Here is a 25,098-nt window from a genome sequence, read left to right on the forward strand (position 1 = left end):
AGTAAGCAAGGATGGAATAAAACCCACTGAAAATAATGTAACTGCCATCTTAAAGGCCAAGATTCCCACCACCATAAGACAGGTCAGGAGATATCTTGGCATGATAAACTTCTATCGGAAGTTCATCTCCGAGAGTTCAAAATTAATGGAGCCCATAGTCAGGCTAATGAAAAAGGGGAAGAGGTTTAAATGGGGGAAGGAGCAACAGCAAGCGCATCGTCTTTTAAATTTAGCTTTGACACAGTCTCCGGTGCTGACCTATCCTAAACTGGGGCAGACGTTCTATCTTTCGGCAGAAGCCTCCATTGATACGATAGCCTCGGTTGTAGAACAAGATGAAGGGGGAAGGATTTAAGCCCATTGCCTTCATCAGCAGAAAGCTTTCCCCTTCTGAATTAAACTACTCAGTGATAGAGAAGGAGGCACTAGCTATCATTTACGCTTTAAGAAAGTTCAAGTACATGCTTCTAGGTTAACAAATTGTCCTGCGCTCCGACCACAAACCTCTGTCATTCATTTCTTCGATGAAAGATAAGAACCAGAGGATCATCCGGTGTGCATTGGAGATGCAGGAGTTCAACTTAGAAGTGAAATATATTCCGGGATCAACAAACATGGTAGCGGATTATCTGTCTAGATCATTGGGCTCTATACATGAGGATAATGATAGTTCAAGGAGTAATTGTATTTCCTCCGTGTTCTGGGCAGATGTGTTAGACAAGAACAAAGTCATCCTTCTCGAACATCAAGTATGGGAAAAACTCGCATAGTAAGAGAGCAAAGGAGAGATCCAATATGGGGAAGGGTATATGAGAGAGTCTTAGAAGGAGAGAGGTCCCTTGACACCCACTCATTCGATCACTCTCTAGACATTGACCGGGATGGTTTCCTACTATCCAAACAGAGTGTCACGGGAAAATGGAGAGATAAGATTATAGTTCCAGCAATCATGATCCCCTGGGTACTCTACACCTTTCATGATGCCGACATGGTGGGTCATCAAGGGATGCTCAGAATGTGGAACAAGGTGCGAGACAGATACTTTTGGAGAGGAATGAAAGGAGATGTTGAAACATATGTAGCCTCTTGTCACTTGTGCCATAAAAAGTCCAGTGTTTTAGGTAAGCTCCCTTGCAGTCGGTCCCAATTCCCAGGTGCCCATTTCAAGCTGTAGCCATGGATATCATAGGTCCACTTCCTGTCACCAGGAAGGGAAACAAGTACATACTCGTAATCATAGACATTTGTTCTCTTGATATCCAGAGGCTGTAGCAATCAAAAACCAATCTGCTCGAACTGTAGCGGAGAAATTCTTTAAGCTCATCATTTCTAGATATGGGACACCTAAGACACCCTCCTTTCTGATCAAGGCTCCAACTTCACAGCTGAAGTCATGCTACAGCTATGCAAGTTGTTAAAAATAAAAAAGCTGTTCACCACCCCTTACCATTCCCAAGGAAATGGGATGTGTGAACGAATGAATAGAACGTTAAAACTCACCCTATCAAAATTAGCTAACAATTATATTTCTAACTGGGATACCTATTTAGCACACCCATTATTTGCGTGCAGAACCGCTTTGCACACTGCTATTAAAGAAGCCCCTGCGGTGGTTCTTTATGGGTTTGAACCCGCTTTTCCGAATGATTTCAGGGATTCCCACATAGACTCTGGTTTCCCAGACATCGATGAATATTTGAACAGCTCGGTTTTCGAAAATAAGATAGCTTATGAAATGGTGGTCAGCTCTAGCGAAAACTGTTTCCAGCGGGCAAGAGAGATTATGCGAACAAACTGAGAGGGTATAAGGACTTAAATCCAGGGAATCTTGTCTTGTTGGAGCAAGGATCTATAAAAAAAATAGGGGGTAAGTTTGGGAGAAATGCAGCAGGCCCTTATGAGATCCTAGAAAAATTATCCCCAGTAACCTTTAAGATAAGGGAAAGATCCAAGCGAGCAAAAACCTCAGTAGTCCACTCAAACCGGTTAAGACTTTATAGGACCAGACCAAGTAGACTAGTATGTCAAGGAGATTCACTGGAAAGTGTGTACGGAAGGGGGGGGGGGGACACTCCTCATAAAAAGGAAGGGAGTAGCATAAAACCCACCAAGGGAGGAAGAGATAATGATAACTGTCAAAAGGAAGAGAAGGATCCCATCTCTAATAACTGGTCTAATAAATACAATCGACACAGAGAATACACAAGGAGGGCTAGCCTGAGTGATGAAACATCACCTAAAATGAGATGAGTACTGCAGTGGAAATGGGATAGATGAACCAAAGCAACCCAGATACAATTTCAGACCAAGGCCCACCAATAGAGGAAACCCTTCCGGAGAGATAAAGTGCATATACCATAGAGCACATGATAATAATGGAAACAACCTAAAGCACGCACAGTTCTTCTATAGTAGAAGCAAAGAATAAAAAAAAAAGGGGGGGGGACAGCAAGATCTCTATAAGAAAAACCCTGGCTGAAGTGAGGAAAATTTGAATGTAAAAAATTTTAGAAAAATTTTCATTTGAAGTGGGGGGACTTTTGTTATACCCTGATAGGTTAGAATATTGAAATTTATCTTATCAGTGTCTAACAGAGCAAACACCCAATAAAAAACATAAGATTATGCCTGTTATCTAGGTATGAGTAGTTTTGAATGTATTAATAAGAAAAGAAAGAATTGTAGAATGACGAGATGTTACTTTCTTGATATAAAAAAGGAATATGTAGAAAAAGAGTACCAATATTGTATAATTTAATACTGAGTTAAGGTTAACATTACCTTTAGTGTAAAATAACCTTTATTGTGAAATAACATGCAAGGCCAGACCAACATGATCTGTGTAAACGTAAGCTCGAAGTTCGCGGGGGGGGGAGCAAAGCAGACAGCTTCCCAAGTGGTCTCGTGCTCGCGGAACGTATCTAGAAGTGGCAGGAGAGAATTGGACAGTATGAGGTCAGACGCACGTGACGGCAAATTCTACGTGCCGTGTGAACGGCCAAAGGTTCGACGATGGCCGTGAGGGAGGAAGTATAGAAGGGTTAGGACCCCCCCCTCTTGTTTCTTAGTTTTCATCTCGTGATGATCGGAGCTCTATGGTGTGTGAGGTCCATCGCTGGCATGCGATTGGACGGTTTTCGGCGGGAAGTTTAATCCCAGAGATACCACGTGCTTCACATAGGCAAGGCTTTAAGGAAACACATAAAATATATGATTTTAAAGGAAATGGGACACAAGAATGGAGTCCGATGACTCATTGAGGGAGACCCAATCTATCCACACAATCTATCATACCTCTCATTGAACCCATTAACAGAAAAAGCACTCACTACTGATTCTGAAAACCCATTCCACTCATTCACCACTCTCCAAGCAAAAAATCTAGTCCTCGCACCCTTACTAATCACATCTTCAACTTCCAAGGATGACCCCCCCTTGTTCTGATCCCCCTAGCCAAATGCTGAAACATTTCCCCTGCATCTGTCCTATAAAATCCTTTGAGCAACTTAAATGTTTCTTTATATCCCCTCTTTTTCTCCTATCAACTAACTTCTGCAATACACACCTTCAATCTATTCTCATAGGGCACATTCCACAGGAAACTCATCATCTTAGTCACTCACCTCTGAATCCTCTCGAACACTTCTACATCGGCAAGAAACCCAGGGGACCAGACTTGAGCACAGTATAAAAAGATATTTATTAACTGGCTTATATTTCAAACTGTTGTTTTGAAATCCAGTGAATTATAAGCCAGTTAATAAACATCTTTTTATAATTTAGTTTGTTTGGTATTGTAATACTGTTAAAATCAGTTATAACATCCCACACCTAAGCATGTCAATTAGCAGGTGAAAGAAGTGGCTGAGTTGTGTTAGTGAAAAAAATCGTGTACTGCCTTATGATTTGTTGGGCCACCATGGATTCATCATGTGAATATTTACCAGAATTGAATACTTATCTCCATTTGCAAGTTAAAAGCCAAGATTTTATATCTTTGTTTACAAAATATGTTATTGGTTATTGGTAGTAATTTTGCTAAATATCCTCCCCTTCTCATCCATCGCTTAGGACAGGTTGAGTCTCCTAATGAGGGATTTATGACAGATTAATGCTTCCTGCTCGTCACTCCTCTGCTGCATCCCATAAGGGCAAGTATTTTATGATGTAATTCATCTGTGTTCACAGAGCTGGTTTGCATGTTCTGAGGGACGAAAAACCAAAGTTTCTGGGTTTAAAAAAGAATTGCCTAACGCCATATGAGACTACTTAACTCACCATTAGTGAAAAAAGACCAGATATAGGTTCCTTACGTCAATGACAGGAATTGAATCGAGGTCTTTCCGCCTAAAGGGCTTCATCTATACCGACTGAGCTACAGTGGCTCTTTGCTAAACATGCTGTACAGCAATTTAAATTCTTAAATAATAAATCGAATGCCAATACTTGTAAAATAGCTTTTAAAAACTCTTGTAACTAATGAAAAGCATGATAATAATGTTTTGCTTTTTAGTTAATTATCTCAATGTTTATGTCAACTCTAATTTCAGAACTTGACTGCCAACCAGATGACATACCTAAAAGTCAAAAATCTGGAATTATTCGCCTTAGTGCCATTAAAGATATTATTGATAAGGTTTGTATTTACTTATTTATTTATTTATTTATTATGATGTATCTTTATGTAAGGAGCAAACATTCAGGGTGTGCTAAGTGTGTGGTGCTCATTCGCCTATTAACAATATCACTGATATTATATTTTTGCATTTATTCCCATTAAAGACTTCCCTAATTGTTTCCAGACTCTGCGTGATTCCTGAAAGTAAACACAATACTAATGCTTCATGAAGAGGACACTTTTTGATGTGTAACCACTGTATCACATTCACGTTAATAGCACGGATGCACGTTCAAAAATACATAAAACCTTTGAGCCTTTTCAAAAGATGTACAGATGGCACATGGGGTCAAATTCTTAGTGTTCTAGTGGTTTTAAACTGCTCAGAAGGCAGGGTGAGCTCTGAGACAATTGTACCAAGAGACTGTGATTAGCTATTGTGTCAACCAATCCATTAAACATTGTCATTTGTTGTGAGTTGCTGTTTTTGTTTTCTGAGTTTCATCTGTTTTGCTTGCATGAAGTGTGAACAGATGTGGTAGGCAAGTTTTTATATATAATAGTATTGTAGTCGAAGGAGGTAAGCCTCGTCCTCCTCTTGCAAATTTTACACCTTTGAGTAATTCAAATATACCAACCCAATATAGCATCCTCCTTCATTATTGTTTTCTAATATATAGATTTAAGACAAACACACTGTTCCCTCCCCTCTGGGCGGATTTGGTTACAATTAATTGATACATTAAAGTATTCAAAGTTATCCTATAATTAATTGCATTAGATCAATTACAATGAGCACTGATGTCCTATGCACTCTTAAAACTTTCATACATCAATAAAAATGCAATGATATGGTCAAACTGACATGAATTTTGTTGCGTGGGTTGCATAAGCCACGACAGCACATCCAACCGAAATGGGCACGTGACACCACTGATATATATATATATATTGTAAAACGTTTAAGCTTTTATTAAATCCTGTCATAGATTGTGCCAATTGTAGAAAGAGGCTGCAGCTGGTATCAGACTTCTATATTGACATCTAGGTACACAAGTAAGATCCTAGATATATCGATATTGCTATGATAATTCTCTTCTATTCTTAAAAATCTATAATTGCTTCCTCAATAATTAAGTAAATCAAGTCTGCATTACCATATACAAAAAAGAAAAACATTTTAATAACACTAAGATACATTATTAGAAATTTACAGTATTCTGAACTACATGGTACAATATTCTGAAGTATTCTTTAACAGCTGAAAATCATCCTATCTGGACCCAAAAATATGCCAACTCAAAAGGGTATTTAATTGTTGTTTACCTTCATCGTGCTTCAACATGCTTAATTTCATCTAGACTTCTCTAATAAAAGTTGAAAGAAACAGTCTTTATCCAGAAAACTAATTTTCTCTTATGAAATTTTGAAAATAACCATAGATTTCCTATTCAAAGTAAAAGATAATAGAGTTGTTCCTCCATAAAATGCCTTCGAGAAAAGTCACGCAAAATTATTTCTTCTTTCTACTTTCTTCTTCAAGATTCACAACTCTTTTCTTATACAGAGAATTTCCAATGAAAAATAATCAACCTTTTTAAAATTCAGCTTCCCTTATCTAATTTTTAGAAACAGTTTTTAAACGTTACCATTCTAAATGGAAAATTTAATATCTGATAAAAATTTCTCCTGGTGTATGAGAAACGTCATTTATCTAGTTGCAAAGTTCCTTTAATTTCTTCCACTACTGTTATTCCAGTTACCTTTATAAAATCTTTTAAAATTCTTTTTTTTTTTTTCTTATGAAAGACTGTTACTAATTGAACTTTTTCTAATTCCAAAAAAATTTCCATATCTTTCAATATTTATCTCAAGCTCTCTAAGCTGTTTACTAGTTAACATATTCTTTTCACTCACGAATGCTTCCAGTTTTATGCTTCTTTTCTGCTTCAGTCATGAAGAGAAACAAGCTATTGCCATTATGTGTTATCTGCATGGCTCTTGGTTGAAAATGGTAAAATCTAACACTTTTACTGAACTAAGTAAGTTTTTTGATTTATGTATTCTAAATATACCAAAACATTACATCATAATTTTGTGTGAATCTTACCTATGTAGACTGTTACACTATATTTGTTTTGATTCTGTGAGTTGACTAAGGATTTGATAAACCGAAACTCTGCTTTAGAGATTAAGCATTACATTTTTTCCAGCTGCTTTCTTTCCTTTAATTGAGTTGCTCACTTGCCAAATCGATTAACTCCATAAAACAAAAAGTGGAGAAAAGTGATAAAATAATATACGTTGTTTTTTTTTTAATTCCTTTTAAAATATAAATTCAAATAAACATTGTAGAATGTATTATTACAGATGTAGCTTTTATCTAATGACATATAAAATGTATAAGATAGAATATCTTTGGAGTAATCGTTATTATTATTATTACAATTTTTGCGTGACTAAGGGAGTTAATCGATTTGGCAAGTGAAAAAAAGTAATAACATCAAATTCAGTCTTCAAATTATTTTTTTATTACAGAAAAATTTCATTATCATACATTTTTTGTTAAAAATTTTTTGCAGAAACGAATAATAACTGTTCTGTTACTGTTACAATTATTATTATTAGTTTGTTTAAAATGATTTATCGGCAACGTAAATGATGTCTTCTTCGTCAGCTGTATTTGAGTCCCGTCATGTCGATTTGTTCTTAAGTTTTTATAATAATCATGTTTAATAGGAGGAATGAATTTCAATAGGTCCATCATATTCAAAGTTTATTTTTCACTTGGTCAGACTATAATAAATTTAGTTTAATCCTTTATCCAAGTGTGTGCAAACAAAGTTTGCGCCTGAAAGTATCTTTAGGACTGGGGTAAAGTGGTACAACACCGGGCAACTCCTTGCAAAGGTGGAGCAAGCTACCAACACTCCTATCTCAGTATCTCAGTATCTCCCATAATGCAAAACACATCTCCTTGTGGATATGTATAATGTTATCCATTAAGGGAAGGGCCATTACCCAGACTAGTTTCGACCTTTTTTGAGGTCTCTTCAGTGGGAGCCAGGCCCAAGCAGGGATACCAAGCAGAAACATTAGCAAGGTCATCTCCTCCTATAGGAGCTGCCAAACGGTGTGCCACCTTTTTATCACACCGTTTGGCAGCTCCTATAGGAGGAGGTGACCTTGCTAATGTTTCTTCCTGGTATCCCCGCTTGGGCCTGGCTCCCACTGAAGAGACCTCAATAAAGGTCGAAACTAGTCTGGGTAGTGGCCCTTCCCTTAATGCATAACATTATACATATCCACAAGGAGATGTGTTTTGCATTATGGGAGATACTGAGATAGGAGTTTTGGTAGCTTGCTCCACCATTGCAAGGAGTTTCCCGGTGTTGTACCACTTTACCCCAGTCCTGAAGATACTTTTAGGCGCAAACTTTGTTTGCACACACTTGGATAAAGGATCAAACTAAATTTATTAAGGTCCATCATATCTTTTCTCTTGTCACAGTTCTACCTGTAGGATATAACAAAGGCTGGTCTACATTTTTCAGACCTAGTGGTCTACCTGCTACAGATTTTCTTATATTAATGACATGAAATTCTGAATCTTCATTAAAGTCATATTTGAATTGTATGACATGGGGTTTCGACCTTTCTAATTTTATCCAGTGCATTTTAAGCCAATTTACTGGTAACCCCGTAACTGTTACTTTTCTGTTAATGATATAATTTTCTAAAGGATTTGTTGTGAAGAAATCCTGATGAGTCTTTTGAACCACATTAAATGGTGCTTTCTTTTTACTGGTTTTGATTATATTGTACCAATCATCTGGTGAAAAAATGTTTTGAATTTTTTCGCATGTGACTCGATAATGGCAAAATTTGAATCATTAGGCAAATAACTATGTCCACTTACCAAAAATTTCATTTCAATTGACTCAGCTCTTATTTCTGTACTTTGAACCAATTTCAGTAAACTTAAGACAGTTTTGATATTTCTATTTTGTCCAGTACACGAATCTGAATAGGTTATTATTTTTTCATAATTTTTAGCATAAGTCTTTATATACAGTATTAGGCATGATGAAATTTCCTGGGATCTGCGAGGTCCTTCAGTTTCTGGCCAAACGAACATGTGACTTATGTTTTTATTAAAATCGTGGCAACCAAAATTATAAACATATAAATTTTGCTTATAATAAGCTACCAATTTAGTAAGTTTAGGAAAGGCTAAAGCTTTTTCTAAATCGAAAGAAAATACAAAAATTTCTTCGGATGCTGCCGTTCCATCTGCAGCCATAGACTATGAGCCTGTTCAGCCTCTTGTAAGTGAGCATCCTTTTCAAGTTTTGCTATTCGAATTCCCTCACAATCCGATGACTGATTTTTTATTTGCAAAGAATCACAAGTTTGGCATGTATCTTTAGATGGTTGCTTGAAATGTAAATTAAATTTAGTGGAGAATACCTTGTAGTAATATTTTTCTTTCACCGGTACTATATCTTCATCTTCACATTGTGCAATGTACAGTTCGTACATTTTCTTAATATTTAGGTCTGGATTTAAATATTTTCGTCTTGGATTGTGAGCTCTTGTGTAGTGACTAGTGTAGGCGGTAAATGAGTCTATATGTTTTATAACATGTGAGTCATTGATTTTATTGCCTGGAACATGGCAACCATGCCAATCAATCAAAGACGAAACTTGTTGTTTACAACAGCAGTCATATGTTCGTCCGTCACTTATCTGATAAGTATCCTTAAAATATATTTTTGCAAACATAAATATAATTTTTTTGGCTATTTTGAAAATAATATGTGAAAGAACGTGATCTTGGCATTTTACTGTTATCCTTTGGGTACCTTCTTTTTATTTTGTTAACTTTAATACAACCTCTTGTATTTTGCTGAAGTTGACTGTCTAAATTATAAAATGCCTCCATGGCAGCTTGGAGGTATTGACATTACTTTGGATGAAAGATCATCCAAAGTAATTTTTTTGTTGCACTTCTGACGACATCGACATATTACATCTACAAATGTTTTTGCAGGTATTAAATTTCCCCTTCTATTTCTGTATTCCAAACCTTTTATTCTTCTATGCTTTTGGACAATTCGAGCCCATTTATCAGCATTACAACTTCTTTTCCATCCAATCGAATTATTTGTTGTAATGTTTTCACTGCTACAATCAGATGACGAATCCGAAGAAATACATAAACGTTTTCTTGAGCCGAGCTTTCTGCCAATAAATCATATTGAAGAACCATCAGATTCATCATTTTCCACATCCAAATAATTATTATTAGTCTTATCCATCTTGATATTATAACGATATAATTTTTCTTTTTTCTAAAAGCAACTGACACTAAAATACACAAGTACTTACTTCTGTGGCAGTTAGACTGTAACTGATTAACACGTTCACTGCCAACTATGAGTCTACTCGAAGTTGGTATATGAGCTTCACAAGCCAACTACGACTTGTATGTCGATTACTGCCAGCTTCGAGATTATTCGTACTGACCTTGAAGGCGTGAAAGCGCTTGATGTGTTGGTAACAAACTATGCCCAAGGAGCATGGCAGTGAACATGTTAATTATTTTACTTTTTTTGTGATGAGAGAGCACTAAACAATTTACCGTTATCATCAAGTACTGGCTTCTGCATTTGAATTGCATTATTGTAACGATTTACATCAGACTATGGAGTTAATTAGATTGGCTTCTGAAATAAATTATTTATTATTCGATGGCCAACAAAAATTTTGTCATTTAGTGGTTAATCTTTATTATTAGGAAATTTATTATGAATATAAAAAGTTAGGAGTCAATCAAGTGCTTTGACACTAAAATTTAAAAAAAATTCAAAAAGTGGAGTTAATCGATTTGGCTTGTGAATGGCTCAATTAGCAAGTTGTCATTGGAGTGATGAAATTCACCTGCCACCTAAAGATATTCACAAAACTTACAGATCTATGGATGTTTTGTGAATATTGAAACCCATAACCTGTTGCTTGGAGAGTGGATATGCTGATATATATTTTGTGACAAGGTGTAGCATACTCAGCAATCAGCCAATTAAGTCCACTAGCCAGTTGGCCAAACTGTACAGTACTTTAGTTAAATTTGAATGCTGTCATAATGTTAAAGATAAACGGGAAAGAAGGTTAATGAGAAGAAAAGGAACATCACAAAAAAATATGAAGATCATAGAACTTATCCAACATGGATCTAGTTTTGAACATTTACCATATTTACTCAAATATAACTCGCACTTTTCCCCCTGAAATTAAACTTAAACAATTGTGACACAAGACATATGCAAGGCTTTTCAGAAATTAAAGTTTTTAAGGAAAAAACTAAATTGAACATTTATAATTATCATCATCATCATCAAATTCCTGCCATGTACCCTCAAGTGGTGTACAGGATATGATAGTACTACATGAAAAAAATTACATCATTACTAACGTCCTATCTACAATTTTCCTCCAAATCAGTCTGTTACTTGTCAAGACTCCAACATTATCAGATCTTAGATATTTCTATCATCTAAGGCACTTTGTACCATATCAATCCACCTATATATGGGTCGTTTTCCTGCAAACCTGGCAGAGAACACTTATTTTGCTAATCTTTCTTTACCCATTCTGTTTAAGTGACCATACGACCTGAGATTAGCTCTGCTAACGCATTCTTGGATGGTGACAATGCCAAGTTCTTTCCTAATATCCTCGTTTTTAATATGATAATGCCATTGATGCCATCTGTTCACGCCTATAATCTTTCTCAGGACTCTCATATCTGCGGTCTCTAGTCTTTGGTCAGGTGTTTTACTTCTGACCCAGCTCTCAGATCCATAAGTTAAAATTGGTTTGAACACTGTCTTGTATACAGCTAATTTAGTGTTCCGACTAATTTCTCTCTTATTCCATATGAATTTATTCAATTCACTTCCTACCATACCAGCTTTGCTGATTCTATTGTCTATTTCTATATTTAATTTACCGTCTTCAGTAAAAATCGTGCCTATGTAGCTGAAATGTTTCACTTATTCCACAGGTTCTCCATTCACAACACAGTTGACATTTTCAATGATTCTCCCTATGTTCATTGTCTTTGACTTTTTATTGCTGACCTTCATACCATATCTATTACAACAGCTATTCAATTTAGTCAGAGAATCTTGCAAACTTGTAGCGGATTTATTTAGAAGTATAACATCATCCGCATAAAGCAAAGAGCTGACATTAACATCTCCAATTTTGATATCAGGTTTAATACCACATTCCTTCATAATGTGATCCATATAGATAATGAATAAAAACAGATTAAAAACAAATAGGAAAAAAAAAAACATTCATAACGAGATTTGTGAATTAATAACTGGTCAATATTCAAATTAAACTAGATGTTTCTCTATAGCCTAATTTATTAATATGTAGGTCTTTTATGTGTACTATGCATAGTTGATTTAAGATGATACTTTGGTTTTTATTACATTGTTAATTCAAAAATCTCTCTCTCTCTCTGCAAATACCTTTTTTTCTGTTTTTTTTTATTTGTTTTGTTTTGAAGAAGTGCACAAAAATGTTGCACAGTAAACTAATTATTAAATAGTAATTTCTTGCCAAAAAGTTGCACATATTACTTGCTGCACTCAAAAGCACAGATTTCTGTGTTGTTTTAAAAATATTGATATACTATTCATAATCTGTCCTATTTTAATTATCTTTAAATGTACGATAGTATATATATTTATTATTATTTTCTTTCTATTTTTGTGAAGGGTAAACATGCTCTCTTAGACATTACACCAAGTGCTGTTGATCGCCTGAATTATGCTCAGTTCTACCCTATAGTAATTTTTATTCATGCAGAAAATAAACAACTTATTAAGGAAATGAGGAACAAATGCTCTAGGTCAAATTATAAAAGTTCAAGAAAACTTTATGAACATTCTTTGAAACTTGAAAAACTCTGGTCACACATATTTACAGGTAATTTTTAAAATTTATTAAAAATATTATCGTCACCATTGTCTGGTATATCCTCATGGGTTGTACCAAGAAAAGTATATAGATACTAAATTAATAATAAATAAATGAATAATCAATCCCTTTAGCTCATTGTATAAATAGCTATCCAGTCCATTACTATGATTAATTTGGACCAAAAGAGCATCCTAGTAAGCAAATTTCATGGTCAGAAATCAATGCACACCAGCTTTTTTTTTCTTTGAAATTATCTGATTTTTTGCTTAATGTTACTTATTATGGAAAGTTTAATAATGCATATGTAAAATGTTATTCCCCCCCCACCCCAATTTTTTTCATGAGAGTATTTATTAACAAAGTAAACACAACTGTAATTTAATAAAATGTTGGAAGTTTATTTTGCACTTGGTTAGATTATCATAAATTTAGTTTAATCCTTTATCCAAGTGTGAGCAAACAAAGTTTGCACCTGAAAAATATCTTCAGGACTGAGGCAAGGTGCTGCATCTGTTGGCAACTCGTATTGCCAATAGATGCACCACCTTGCCTCAATCCTGAAGATATTTTCAGGCACAAATTTTGTTTGCTCACACTTGGATAAAGGATTAAAACTTAATATATGACAGTTTAATAAAAGAAACTTAAAACACTTCAAAAATTTACATGAAAAATGTCTTTTTTTTTAGAAACTGCTCAAAAAGCAGAAAATAATCAATATTATATGCACAACTGTCCATCACATTTTAATCAAGAAAACTTAATTATTATTTTATTTATTTCTTGCAACCTATTTCTAAATTGTGAGTGGTTAGCATATCTGCTCTCCAGCCAAAAGGCTGTGGGTTCGAATCCTGCCGTGGGGATGGATGTTTGTGATTGTCTGTGGAAGTGGTGGTGGTGGTGGGCTGTAGATGGCATTGGTGTAGTTGTAGTGGTGGAGAAAGAGAATTATAGAGTAGGTGTCCTCCCTCGATGAGTCTTTGGACTCTCTAGAGGTGTCACATAATAATAATAATAATAAATCAGAATATAGGAAAATTTGGAGAAAAAGTATTTAATAATAATGGTGATACCTGTTGAATTCCTGTTTAGGACACTCGGTAAACATTGCTTAAACCATGATCCAATATAGAGTGCATCCATTCACCTCAGATTGTTCGAAGATATGACTGCATGATTTGGGGAAGGGGGATTTGAAATCAAAACAACCTCCATCTATTGCTGAGCGGAATAAAACTCAGTACTTCACTGAAAAGAATAAAAGATGAATAATGCTCAGATGTGAAGTGTAAAATGAAATACATAAATGTTATTAGAGAGAGAATAGTTGGTGGAAGTGTTTTCACTTGCTATGCTACCAATTATATATTTGGTTTATTCCTTTATCCAAGTGTAAGCAAACACAATTTGTGCCTGAAGTATTTTCAGGACTGGGGCAACTCGTGGCAAAAGTGGTATAAGTTCTCATCACTTGCCTTAGTGCTTTGCATTATGGGATACTAAGGCAGGTGATGAAAACTTATACCACTTTTGCCACGAGTTGCCCCAGTCCTGAAAATACTTCAGGCACAAATTATGTTTGCTTACACTTGGATAAAGGATTAAACCAAATATATAATTGGTAGCATAGCCAAGTGAAAAAACTTCCATCAACTTATCTCTAATCCAGAGAATTTTAATAATAAGGTGAGACACCTTTTGACAACTGGCATATGGAAATATGACTTCTCCATTATTTCCACCTTAGTATCACCACCTCTGGGTCTGGCTCCCACTGATGAGACCTCAATAAAGGTCAAAACCGGTCTGGGTGGTGACCCTTCCCTTAATGCATAACATTATACATATCTGCAAGGAGATGTGCTTTGCATTATGGGATACTAAGGCAAGCGATGAGAACTTATACCACCTTTGCCACGAGTTGCACCAGTCCTGAAAATACTTCAAGCGCAAACTATGTTTGCTTACACTTGGATAAAAGATTAAACCAAATATATAATTATTAGAGAGAAAGTAAAGAAATTCAGAGACTGAGTAACACAATCAGGAAAAAAAAAAAACATTGATTGCAAAGATAGAAAAAGTAGGACTATTGATGGATACAAGTCTAAAGAAGTAACTCTTGAGCACATGCTGACTAGTAAGTCAATATGTTGTCTTGGAGACTGAAGACTATAGAACCAGGTGAGCTGCAGTATGCAGCCTCTCCTTGTTAATTGTCAGACTTCTTCCACAAAAGGGGACTCTGGCAAATTTAGCATATAACAGGTGTCCACTGCAATTAGAGTATCTTTCAACTGGAAAGATACCCTAGTTGCAGTGCATACCTGTTATATGCTAAATTTGCCAGAGTCCCTTAAATGACTTTCATCACTTGGTGCTTCACCAAATGAACTTATGTCACATGATCAAGTTTCATCTCGTGTACTATCTGGTGGTTTGCCAGAAAATCCACTTTATTGCTATATTCTCAAAGGAATTGGAAGTTAATACATTTTGCTCTGATTTTGTTACTCCCCCTCCTCCATTCCTTAGATTTGCAGTGTACATGATGCTCTTCAAAGACATGCCAATTATATACTGACTGCAAACTCCTCTATTTGAGAATACAGTAGTGAAGTGGGATTATTAGCAAAACCACCAGATAGTGCATGGGATGAAACTTGAAGGTGTAACATCAGGAGGTATCATAATCAGCTCGTGCATAATTGTGTTGTGACATACAGCCCCAGAACATGCCTGGAGGAAGGAGGCAAAATAGTTAAATGGAAGCAGGCACTGTTGAGGCAATATTATGACGAGACTGGGTGCTCTTTGCATGGGTTATGTCCAAGTGCTTCTTTTTTCACTGCATGAAACTACTCTTTATTCAACTAACCACTAATGAAGAGAAAAACAAACAATGTCAATGCAGTTAATAAATATCAATCAAAAAATAATATAACCCCTTTCTCCAAAATACTTATAAAAATTGTTTACAATTAAATATTGCACATTAAAAATTCCAGTAATAAATTATAGTTGTATTGATTAACACATTAAATTATATTAATTAAATTATTATTGAATTAATATAAATTGTTTATAACATTTAAAAAATTTTAACTGAATTTAGAATGTCAGTAAAAAGCCATTTTGTACTGATTGAATGGAACTGTTATAGCAGTTTTTTGGAGGGAGACGGAGAAGAAGAAATATTACCAGAATCACAAACAATTTCCTAGTAGTATTTTTTTTCAAAAAAAATTCTGAAATTACAAAATTCATACATTGCTATTGATTTAAAAAAAAATAAAAACAACATTTAGGATATAATACCTATAATATCATAACAGCATTTTACTAAACTTAGTTATTGGATAAATTAAAGATGCCAAGAAATACCTGTTGGATTTCTGCTCAGGACATGGACTGGTTATTACTAACACAATGTTCCAACATAAAAATGTTCACAAATTCACATGGAGAAAAGAGGCAAGGAATAAAAAAGTCTCATTGACTATGTTATTGTTGATAGTGATGTTTTCTCCCTGGTGCAGGACACCAGAGTGTACAGAGGATTTGAAATTGGAAGTGATCACTATTTAGTCTTGAGCAGGATAAAATTGAATTTCATATTGAAAAGAATAGCATGTAAGAAAGTTTTAAAGCAAATAAAAGTTGAGCAGCTCTCAGATGTGAACTGTAGACTAAAATACACAAAGATTATTGAAGAAAAATTGAAAGAGTTTGAGAATAGGAATCAAACCTTGGAGTTTCAGCGGCAAACTCTGAAGAAAACATTGATTGATTCTGCCAGAGAGGCATGTGGTGAGGTTGTCCAAGGATAAAAAATCAGAACTCCCTGGTGGACACAGGAAGTTAAAGAGGCAGTGAAGGAAAAGAAGAAAGCATATCAAAAGTTCCTGGCAAATAAGTCAGCTTGTGTTCTTAGAGAATACAGAGAGACAAATGCAAGAATGCTAAACACTGTGTAAAATTAGCTAAACAAAAGTCATAGGAGGACTTTGGCAAGAATATAGAAAATAAATATCAAGAAGGTGGCAAAATATTCTGGAGGTTGTTGAAGAAGCTTAGAAATGGAGAAAACAGTGCTGTAAAAGGAGTTAGAGATGATAAAGGAGACATGAAAATGGGAGAAAAAGATATCCTTCAAGTATGGAGTAATTACTTTGAAAAACTGCTAAATGAAACAAGCAGTGATGACAGCACAGTGGTAAAAAACACTGACCAGGCATGTAGTCAGGAATACATATCCATACTCGAAGTAGAAAAAGCCATCAAAGGCTTGAAATGTGGAAAGGCAGCAGGAGTATATGATATTCAGAAATGCTGAAGTATGGTGGTATAAAAGTCTTACAGTGACTGCACTGCATAGTTCAGAAAGCCTGGACAGAGGGACTAATTCCTGATGATTGGAGTAAAGCTCTCATAGTACCCATATATAAAAAGGGAAATAAAACTGCATGTGAGAATTACAGAGGTATTTCCCTACTGAGTTTTCCTGGCAAGATCTATGCAAGTATACTTGAAAAATGGTTGAGAAGAATTGTGGAAGAAAAGCTTGGTGAAGAACAAGCTGGATTCAGGCCAAATAGAGGCTGTCAGGATCAGATCTTCACTTTACAACAAATAGTTGCGAAACCATGGGGATATAACAAAGATCTGTATTTAAGTTTTGTCAATCTGGAAAAGGCATATGACAAGGTGCCAAGAGAGAAGCTATTCAATATGCTACGGTTATATGGTGTCAATGGGGCATTATATCAAGCAATACTTAATCTTTATTTGAGTTGAAAGTCAGCAGTTAGAATTGAAGGAAGTACAGGAAGATGGTTTAATGTTAAATCTAATGTGAGACAAGGATGTACATTATCCCCTCTGTTATTCATTATCTATATGGATCACATTATGAAGGAAAGTGGTATTAAACATGATATCAAAATTGGAGATGTTAATGTCAGCTCTTCTTTATGCAGATGATGTTATACTTTTAAATAAATTGCTACAAGTCTGCAAGAGTCCCTGACTAAAGTGAATTACTGTTGTAATAGATATGGTATGAAGGTCAGCAATAAAATGACAAAGACAATGAAAATAGGCAGAATCTTTGAAAATGTCAACTGCGTTATGAATGGAGAACCTGTGGAACAGGTAAAACATTTCAGCTAATTAGGCACGATATTTAGGGAAGATGGTAAATTAAATATGGAAATAGACAACAGAATCAACAAAGCTGGTATGGTAGGAAGTCAATTGAATAAATTCATATGGAATAAGAGAGAAATTAGTCGGAACACTAAATTAGCTGTATACAAGATAGTGTTCAAACCAATTTTAACTTATGGATCTGAGAGCTGGGTGAGAAATAAAACATTTGACCAATGACTAGAGACCGCAGATATGAGAGTCCTGAGAAAGATTATAGGCGTGAACAGATGGCATCAATGGCAATATCATATTAAAAACGAGGATATTAGGAAAGAACTTGACATTGTCAGCATCCAGGAATGCGTTAGCAGAGCTAATCTCAGGTAGTATGGTCACTTAAGCAGAATGGCCGAGGAAAGATTAGCAAAACAAATGTTCTCTGCCAGGTTGGCAGGAAAACGACCCAGAGGAAGACCAAGATATAGGTGGATTAATATGGTACAAAGTGCCTTAGATGATAGAAATATAAGATCTGATAATGTTGGAGTCTTGACAAGTAACAGACTGATTTGGAGGAAAATTGTAGATAGGAAGTTAGTAATGATGTAAATTTTTCATGTAGTACTATCATATTCTGTACACCCCTTGAGGGTACATGGCAGGAATTTGATGATGATGATGATGATAAAAAACTCAAAGATAGGAAATTTAATCTAAGAGTTTCATGCTGAATATAGAAAACTATATAAAGTTTTTCGAGTCCAAGCATAAGCCAACACCTGGTAGTGCAATGCTAGGGCGACTCATAGTAAAGGTGGAGCAAGGTCCGATCACTGTTCTTAGTATTTTCCCATAATGTAAAACACAGCTCCTAGGAGATATATTATTGCCTTAATTTTAAATAATCTTACTTTGTCGAAGTGAACCCTGTTGCCTCTTATTTTCAGTAATATAATCCTACATTTGCATTTCATCAGTCCCCAGACAAGACAGTTAAAGTATGTTTTATTATAAATGATAATTTATAATAAAACATACAAAATAATATTAACACTGTCTACAGAAATGTTTTTGCTTTCATTGTCAGGTTACATATAGAAAGAGGTCTTCTAATTGCTGCCCAACTCAAGTGATATTAGTGTCCAACCTTGAATTTCTGCACATTGAGGAAATTGCAAATTAACATTTTTGTTTCTCCTAATCTACACACAATCTTTTTTGTTTAGTTTTGTTTTACATGCAACTACTCTAGGATGTTTCTTAATGAGGTTAATATAATCAGTTTAGTGCAGTCTTGTTAGAAGTTACATTCTTAGTTGGTTTTTTTTCCAGATCATTATGTAGCTGATTTCCAGGAAACATGAAGAATTTCAACAGCTGAGCTTGAGTTTAAAATAATAGATATAATTAAAATGATGTATTACTAGTTATTGAGGCCGAGGAAGATTATAACACAGGATCTGTGAATGAATGAAGTGATACCTTAATAGTAAACTAAGTTTTTACTGGTTATTGATGGCTGGAGCCAAGGTTTTGCATGGTGGTGTTATGCTTAAGTGATATGAAGGTTCAACACAGTGTTTTCCAGCAGAAAGTGACAGAACTTTCTGTCACTTTCTGCTTTGATTGCAAATAAATTTGCAATCAAAGCAGAGTGGCCTAGAATGATCCACACTTAGAATGATGTTTTTAGAGCTTTCATAGTTTTTGGAAATACTCTGTAAAGGTTAAAACTAATCAGTCATGATTCTTCCCATAAATCATGTCATTATACATGTGTGAGAAGGAGTTTGCCATGCATTATGGGATACAAAGAGCAGCATGATGAGAAGTCAACAACTATACTATACAAATAGCCTGGTTGTAAAGAAATTTCATGTGCAAACTTTGGATTTTCTCAAACTTGGTTAAAAAATCAAGATAAAACAAGAATATCTCATAAAATACGATCTACAGCCATTTTATTAAGAAGAAATATTTTAGAATAAAGAATAAAAAAAGAACAATAGATATATAAATAATACAGATACTATATATTATTTTTATTATGAAACTGCCTTAAAAATGTTACAAACCTATAATACCTTTTAGAAGGTATTATAGGTTTGGTAATAGTTCCTCTTGTCTCAGATATGAAACACATTTTTTACAACTTACTTCAGGTGCCTGCAGGTCTAATTATGGTATTGGTTATGCAACATATGATAAAAATCATCTGCCACCTAAATGCTTTCAAAAAGTGGACAGTGACTATGTTCATAGCCTGTTCATATTTTGTTGTTTATTGAGCATATCTGCTATACTCTTTCCAAAAAAAGCTGGAATATTATAAAAAAAAATGTATGGGTGATCTTCGTTAAACATCTTCAGTGAAATATTTTTGCCATAAATGAATTAAAAAAGAAAAGTCCAAATAGAATGACTGAAACTAATTTTTATAAAAAAAACAAGCAGTATCACCAAAACATGTTGGCTTTCATGCATTTTTCTTCAATGTTTGATTTTGGTATTGTACTATTGCTTTTGCTAAGACAGTATAATGGACTTTTTTTTTTTTTTTTCATATTAAAAGTTTTTACCATAGCAGTGAACAAACTAAGTTGTTGGTCAAAAACATTTTTGTCTGTCATTTTAGCAAGATGGTGGCTAGAGAAGTCATTTGGGATGCTTCTGTTAATTTTCAATGCCCCATTGATTATTCTTTTCTGGAATATACCTAGTGAAATTATATATTATGTATAGCTATTGATTTTTAAATTAATGCAGCACTGATTTAACTATTATATGAGAAAATATGTCAGCTATTCTAATTACCTAGCATTAACCAGTCAAAGGATGATGAGTACGTTTACACAACATGAAAACTGTTAGTGGATTGAATAATATCTTGTTTTGCACAAGTAATTACTGGGCTTTCTTTGCAGCTGTTATTAAACTGACTGCTGGGGAATCATGGTATATAAAACTGCAAGAAACTATTAATAAACAACAACAGCAAGCTATCTGGATGTCAGAATCAAGGGTATGTTATAGTTTTCTAACATTTTAATGATTTTTTCATTTATAATTTTAATTATATACAACATATTTGCACTTCTATATGGGTCCTTAAATTCCATATTTCAGTAGAAATGTACAATGTAACTAAAATAAATAAATAAATAAAATAATTGAACTGAAAAATTTCTATTATATATGCATTACATTGCTATTATATTGGATCAGTACTTTCATCTGCTATACTCATTTTTTTTTCTTTTTTAATCATGGATTAAATATTCATTTCAGGTTGTATTAGATTTTCAGTATACCACATAACTCATGTTGAGCCATTCAATAATTATTGACTTATTCTTGAGCAGTTGTCATTATACTTATGCTCATGCTCATCATCAGACATGTCTAAAACCTAGTGGTATAAGTTAATCTCTTGCCGTACAGACACAGTACTATAACAAGACAATGTATATATATATATCAAGGGATATATCAGAAGATATAGCCATTATTTCAATACTAATTTCCTATCTAAGTAATTTGTTTTCTTCAAAAGTATCATGAGCCGCATCAACCATCTATATGTTGGACTTCCTATGGTCTTTTTCTTATCATTTTTGCTTTAAATACTAACCTTACTAATCTATCAATTGTGTATTTAAGTTAAAGTGCTGTTGAAGCATATATTATGATTTAATAGAGGGAATTAAATTCAGGATTAAGGATTCCAATAATTTGCCTCTATTATTATTATTATTATTATTATTATTATTATTATTACCACGGGCTACTCCAGGAGTCCTTAGACTCATCGAGGGAGGCCCTAAACATCATGTCCACACAACTATGCGATTACATTCTCACAGTATCTATCATACCTTGTCTTGAACTCGTTCACCGTCATAGCACCCACAACAGACTCTGGCAGCTTATTCCACTCATTTACCACTCTAAAAGTAAAGAACCCAGCTCTAACACCCCTGCTAACCACACTCTTGCCCAGCTTCCATGGGTGTCCCCTAGTTCTCCCACCACCAGTCCTGATCATAAAAATATCATCTGAATTAATCCTATAGAATCCTTTTAGCAATTTGAATGTCTCAATCATATCTCCCCTTTTCCGCCTATCAACTAGTTTCTGCAACCCACAAATCTTCAACCTGTTCTCATATGGTTCATTCCATAGACCTGCTATCATCTTAGTCACTCGCCTCTGGATCCTCTCCACCTCCTCCCCATCAAGAAGGAACCGAGGTGACCAAATCTGGGCACAGTAGTCGAGATGAGGTCTTATCAGGGCTCGGTACAGAGGTACAATAACTTGTTTTTCTCTGCTCGTCAAGGTATTTTTCAACAACCAAGTGAGTTGATGAGCTGATTTAGCTACTTTTGCAATGTGCCCCCTAAACTTCATCTCCCTATCCACCAACACTCCCAAGTCCCTGGCCTCATCAATCTCTTGGAGTACAGTTCCACCAATGTGGTATACTGCTGCTAATCTTTTCACTCCGAAATGCATAACCTTACATTTTGTCACATTAAATTGACATCCATTCTCCTTAGTCCAGAACTCCAATCTATCTAAGTCATCTTGCAAGACTTTGACGAGGGATGTGACTCTATCCCTGAGATATCATCTGTAATGCAATATAAGAATTGTATATTGCACATTTTACATTAGAAATACATTTACTGCCAAAGTTATGGTAGTTAGTGGGAAATAAGTGGAATATATTAATTAATTAATATCTCCCACTTATTTTTTGTGTGGTTTGTCATTTTTGCTGTTATAACCCAGATGACATCTCTGTGACAGAGGTAATATATTGGAACTATTAAACTTGTTTAATTCATTCCTTGCTTTTTTTGTTGCATTAAACCACACTTCAATCTTATTATTCTCATTTAACAAATTTTCAGAGAATCCTTACTCTGGAAAGTGTCCAGATAAGATTATAATAATCTTATCTGGACACTTGCTAACATATCCTCATCACAATCAAAACTCAGTGCCAAATCTGTACAAAAGTCTGACTAAATCAATTAGATTAGTATTGCCTGCACATTCTTCATTTTATTGTGAAGTATGAGGGTGGTCTGAAAAGTTCTTGGCCTAACAATGAAAAAAAAAACAAATTTATAATTTCAAAATTATTTTTATTTTTCAACATAATCTCCCTTAAGACTAATACATTTATTCCAGTGATGCTCCAGCACCATTATCCTGTCCCTGTAATGGTTCTCAGTAAGATCTGCAAAATACCCCTCTACAGCTGCAATTGCCTCTTGATTCGAAGAAAAATGCTGACCAGCGAGGAAGAGTTTTAGTTTTGGGAAATTGATTCCAAGAAGAATCAATTCATGTTAAAGGAGATAAAGAAATAAGGCGATATATATAAATTTGTCACCAACATGCGAAATCGCATATTTTATATGTAAAATTTTCCAACTTTTGTACAAGCAAAATAGTTTCCACTTTAAAAACTAGAATTTTCATAAAAGAGAAGCTAATTTTACAATGTATAATAATAAACTCATCATTGATTACCCTATTATTGGAATGGATTCACCTTCTTCTGCCATGCGCAGATGTGTCGTGAGGATTTCACATCTGTGGTCAGACAGTACATATACATGGGTGGTCTGAAAATTTCTTGGCCTTACAATGAAAAAATGAATTTATAATTTCAAAATTATTTTTATTTTTCAACATAATCTTCCTTAAGACTAATACATTTATTCCAGTGATGCTCCAGTGCCATTATCCTGTTCCTGTAGTGGTTCTCAGTAAGATCTGCAAAATACCTCTCTACAGCTGCAATCACCTCTTGATTTGAAGAAAACCGCTTACCAGCGAGGAAGATTTTTAGTTTTAGGAAGAGATAGAAGTCAGAGAGAGCCAAATCTGGTGAATAGGGTGGATGTTCCAACAATTCATAGTGCAGATGCCTTAATTTTTTCATTGCCAAAACACCTTTGTGGGCAGCGTATTGTCCTGATGAAAGTTGATTTTTTTTCTTCTGCAAACCAGGTCTTTTTCACAATTTTTTTCACCTAGTCTGGTTAAAAGATCAGAATAATATTCCTTGGTTATTTTTCAAAATAATTAATAAACAAAATGCCTTTAGCATCCCAAAACACTGATACCATAACCTTTCTTGATGATGGAACCGACTTTGTCTTCTTTGGTGCTGAACAACTGGCTTCTGTCCACTGTTTTGACTGCTGTTTGGATTCCAGTGTGTACTGGCGAATCCAAGCCTCATCCATAGTAATAAATCTGCACAAAATCAGTTTTATTCTTGTTAAAATGCTCCATGCACTGTTCAGAGATTTTCATGCGAGTGTATTTTTGATCTGCTGTGAGCAAGCCCAGCATCTATCTTGCACAAAACTTTTTCATTTGAATTCTTCATGCAAAATATATCCTACACATTATTTTTAAATACTTATAGTCTCAGCAATGTCACGCAATTTGACTTGCTGGTCATCCAATACCATATCGTGCACTTGATCAATGATTTCTGGTGTTGTTACACTTTTTTGGACGTCTTTCAAGTGGATCATCTTCAAGGCTAGTACGGCCACGTTTAAATTTGGCAGCCCATTTCGTAATTGTCATAAATGAAGGGGAAGAAGGCCCATAAACTTAATGAACTTCGAATGAATTTCTTTTGGCGTTAAACCTTCTTTTACAAAGAATTTTATAACCACATGATACTCGATTTTATCTATTTCATGGGATACTGACAACACTTTTGTTTCAGACAGCTGTATAAAAGAAAGAGCTTCTTATGACAGATGTACCAACTTAGGAAAAAAAAAAATCTTGCCATTAGTGTTGCCATCTATGGTTGAGGCCGAGAACTTTTCTGACCACCCTCATATATACAACAAAAATATAAGGATAATAGAACACACTATAAAACAAAATAAATAGTTTTATTTAAACAATTTATAATCAAGATACATTACAATATTATTATTATTATTATTTGACACCTCTAGGAGGGCACCTGCTCTACAACTCTGTCTCCACCACTCAATCCACCAACTGACCTCAACTACACCAAACTCCAACCACCACTACTGCTATTTCTACAGACAATCACAAACATCCATGCCCACGGCAGGATTCGAACCCGCAGCCCTTTGTTTGAAAAAAATTATCTCCCGTTGTATATTATTTTCAAACAATTAATATTAACAAATAATACAGTAGTACTTACATAGCTAGTGGATCAGTAATGGATAGAATGACTTGCAATTTCGCATGGCTGCTTATGACAGATGTACCAACTTAGGGAAGAAAAAAAAATCTTGCCGATAGT

At 34.8% G+C, this 25,098-nt stretch overlaps 1 protein-coding gene across 1 annotated transcript in view; it reads left to right on the plus strand.

Moving 5' to 3' along the window:
• LOC150093598 (tight junction protein 1-like) overlaps window positions 1–25,098 on the plus strand; it is a 712,683-nt gene that overhangs the window by 440,226 nt on the left and 247,359 nt on the right. The window contains exons 21-23 of the mRNA XM_090413230.1: window positions 4,551–4,636; window positions 12,412–12,622; window positions 20,695–20,792. Of these exons, the coding sequence (XP_090269356.1) occupies window positions 4,551–4,636; window positions 12,412–12,622; window positions 20,695–20,792 (395 nt within the window). The remainder of the gene's footprint in view (window positions 1–4,550; window positions 4,637–12,411; window positions 12,623–20,694; window positions 20,793–25,098) is intronic.

Source organism: Typopeltis vanoorti, chromosome 23 (assembly GCF_054136105.1).
Source record: "Typopeltis vanoorti isolate ZY-2024b chromosome 23, IOZ_Tvanoo_1.0, whole genome shotgun sequence".
Taxonomy (NCBI): domain Eukaryota; kingdom Metazoa; phylum Arthropoda; class Arachnida; order Uropygi; family Thelyphonidae; genus Typopeltis; species Typopeltis vanoorti.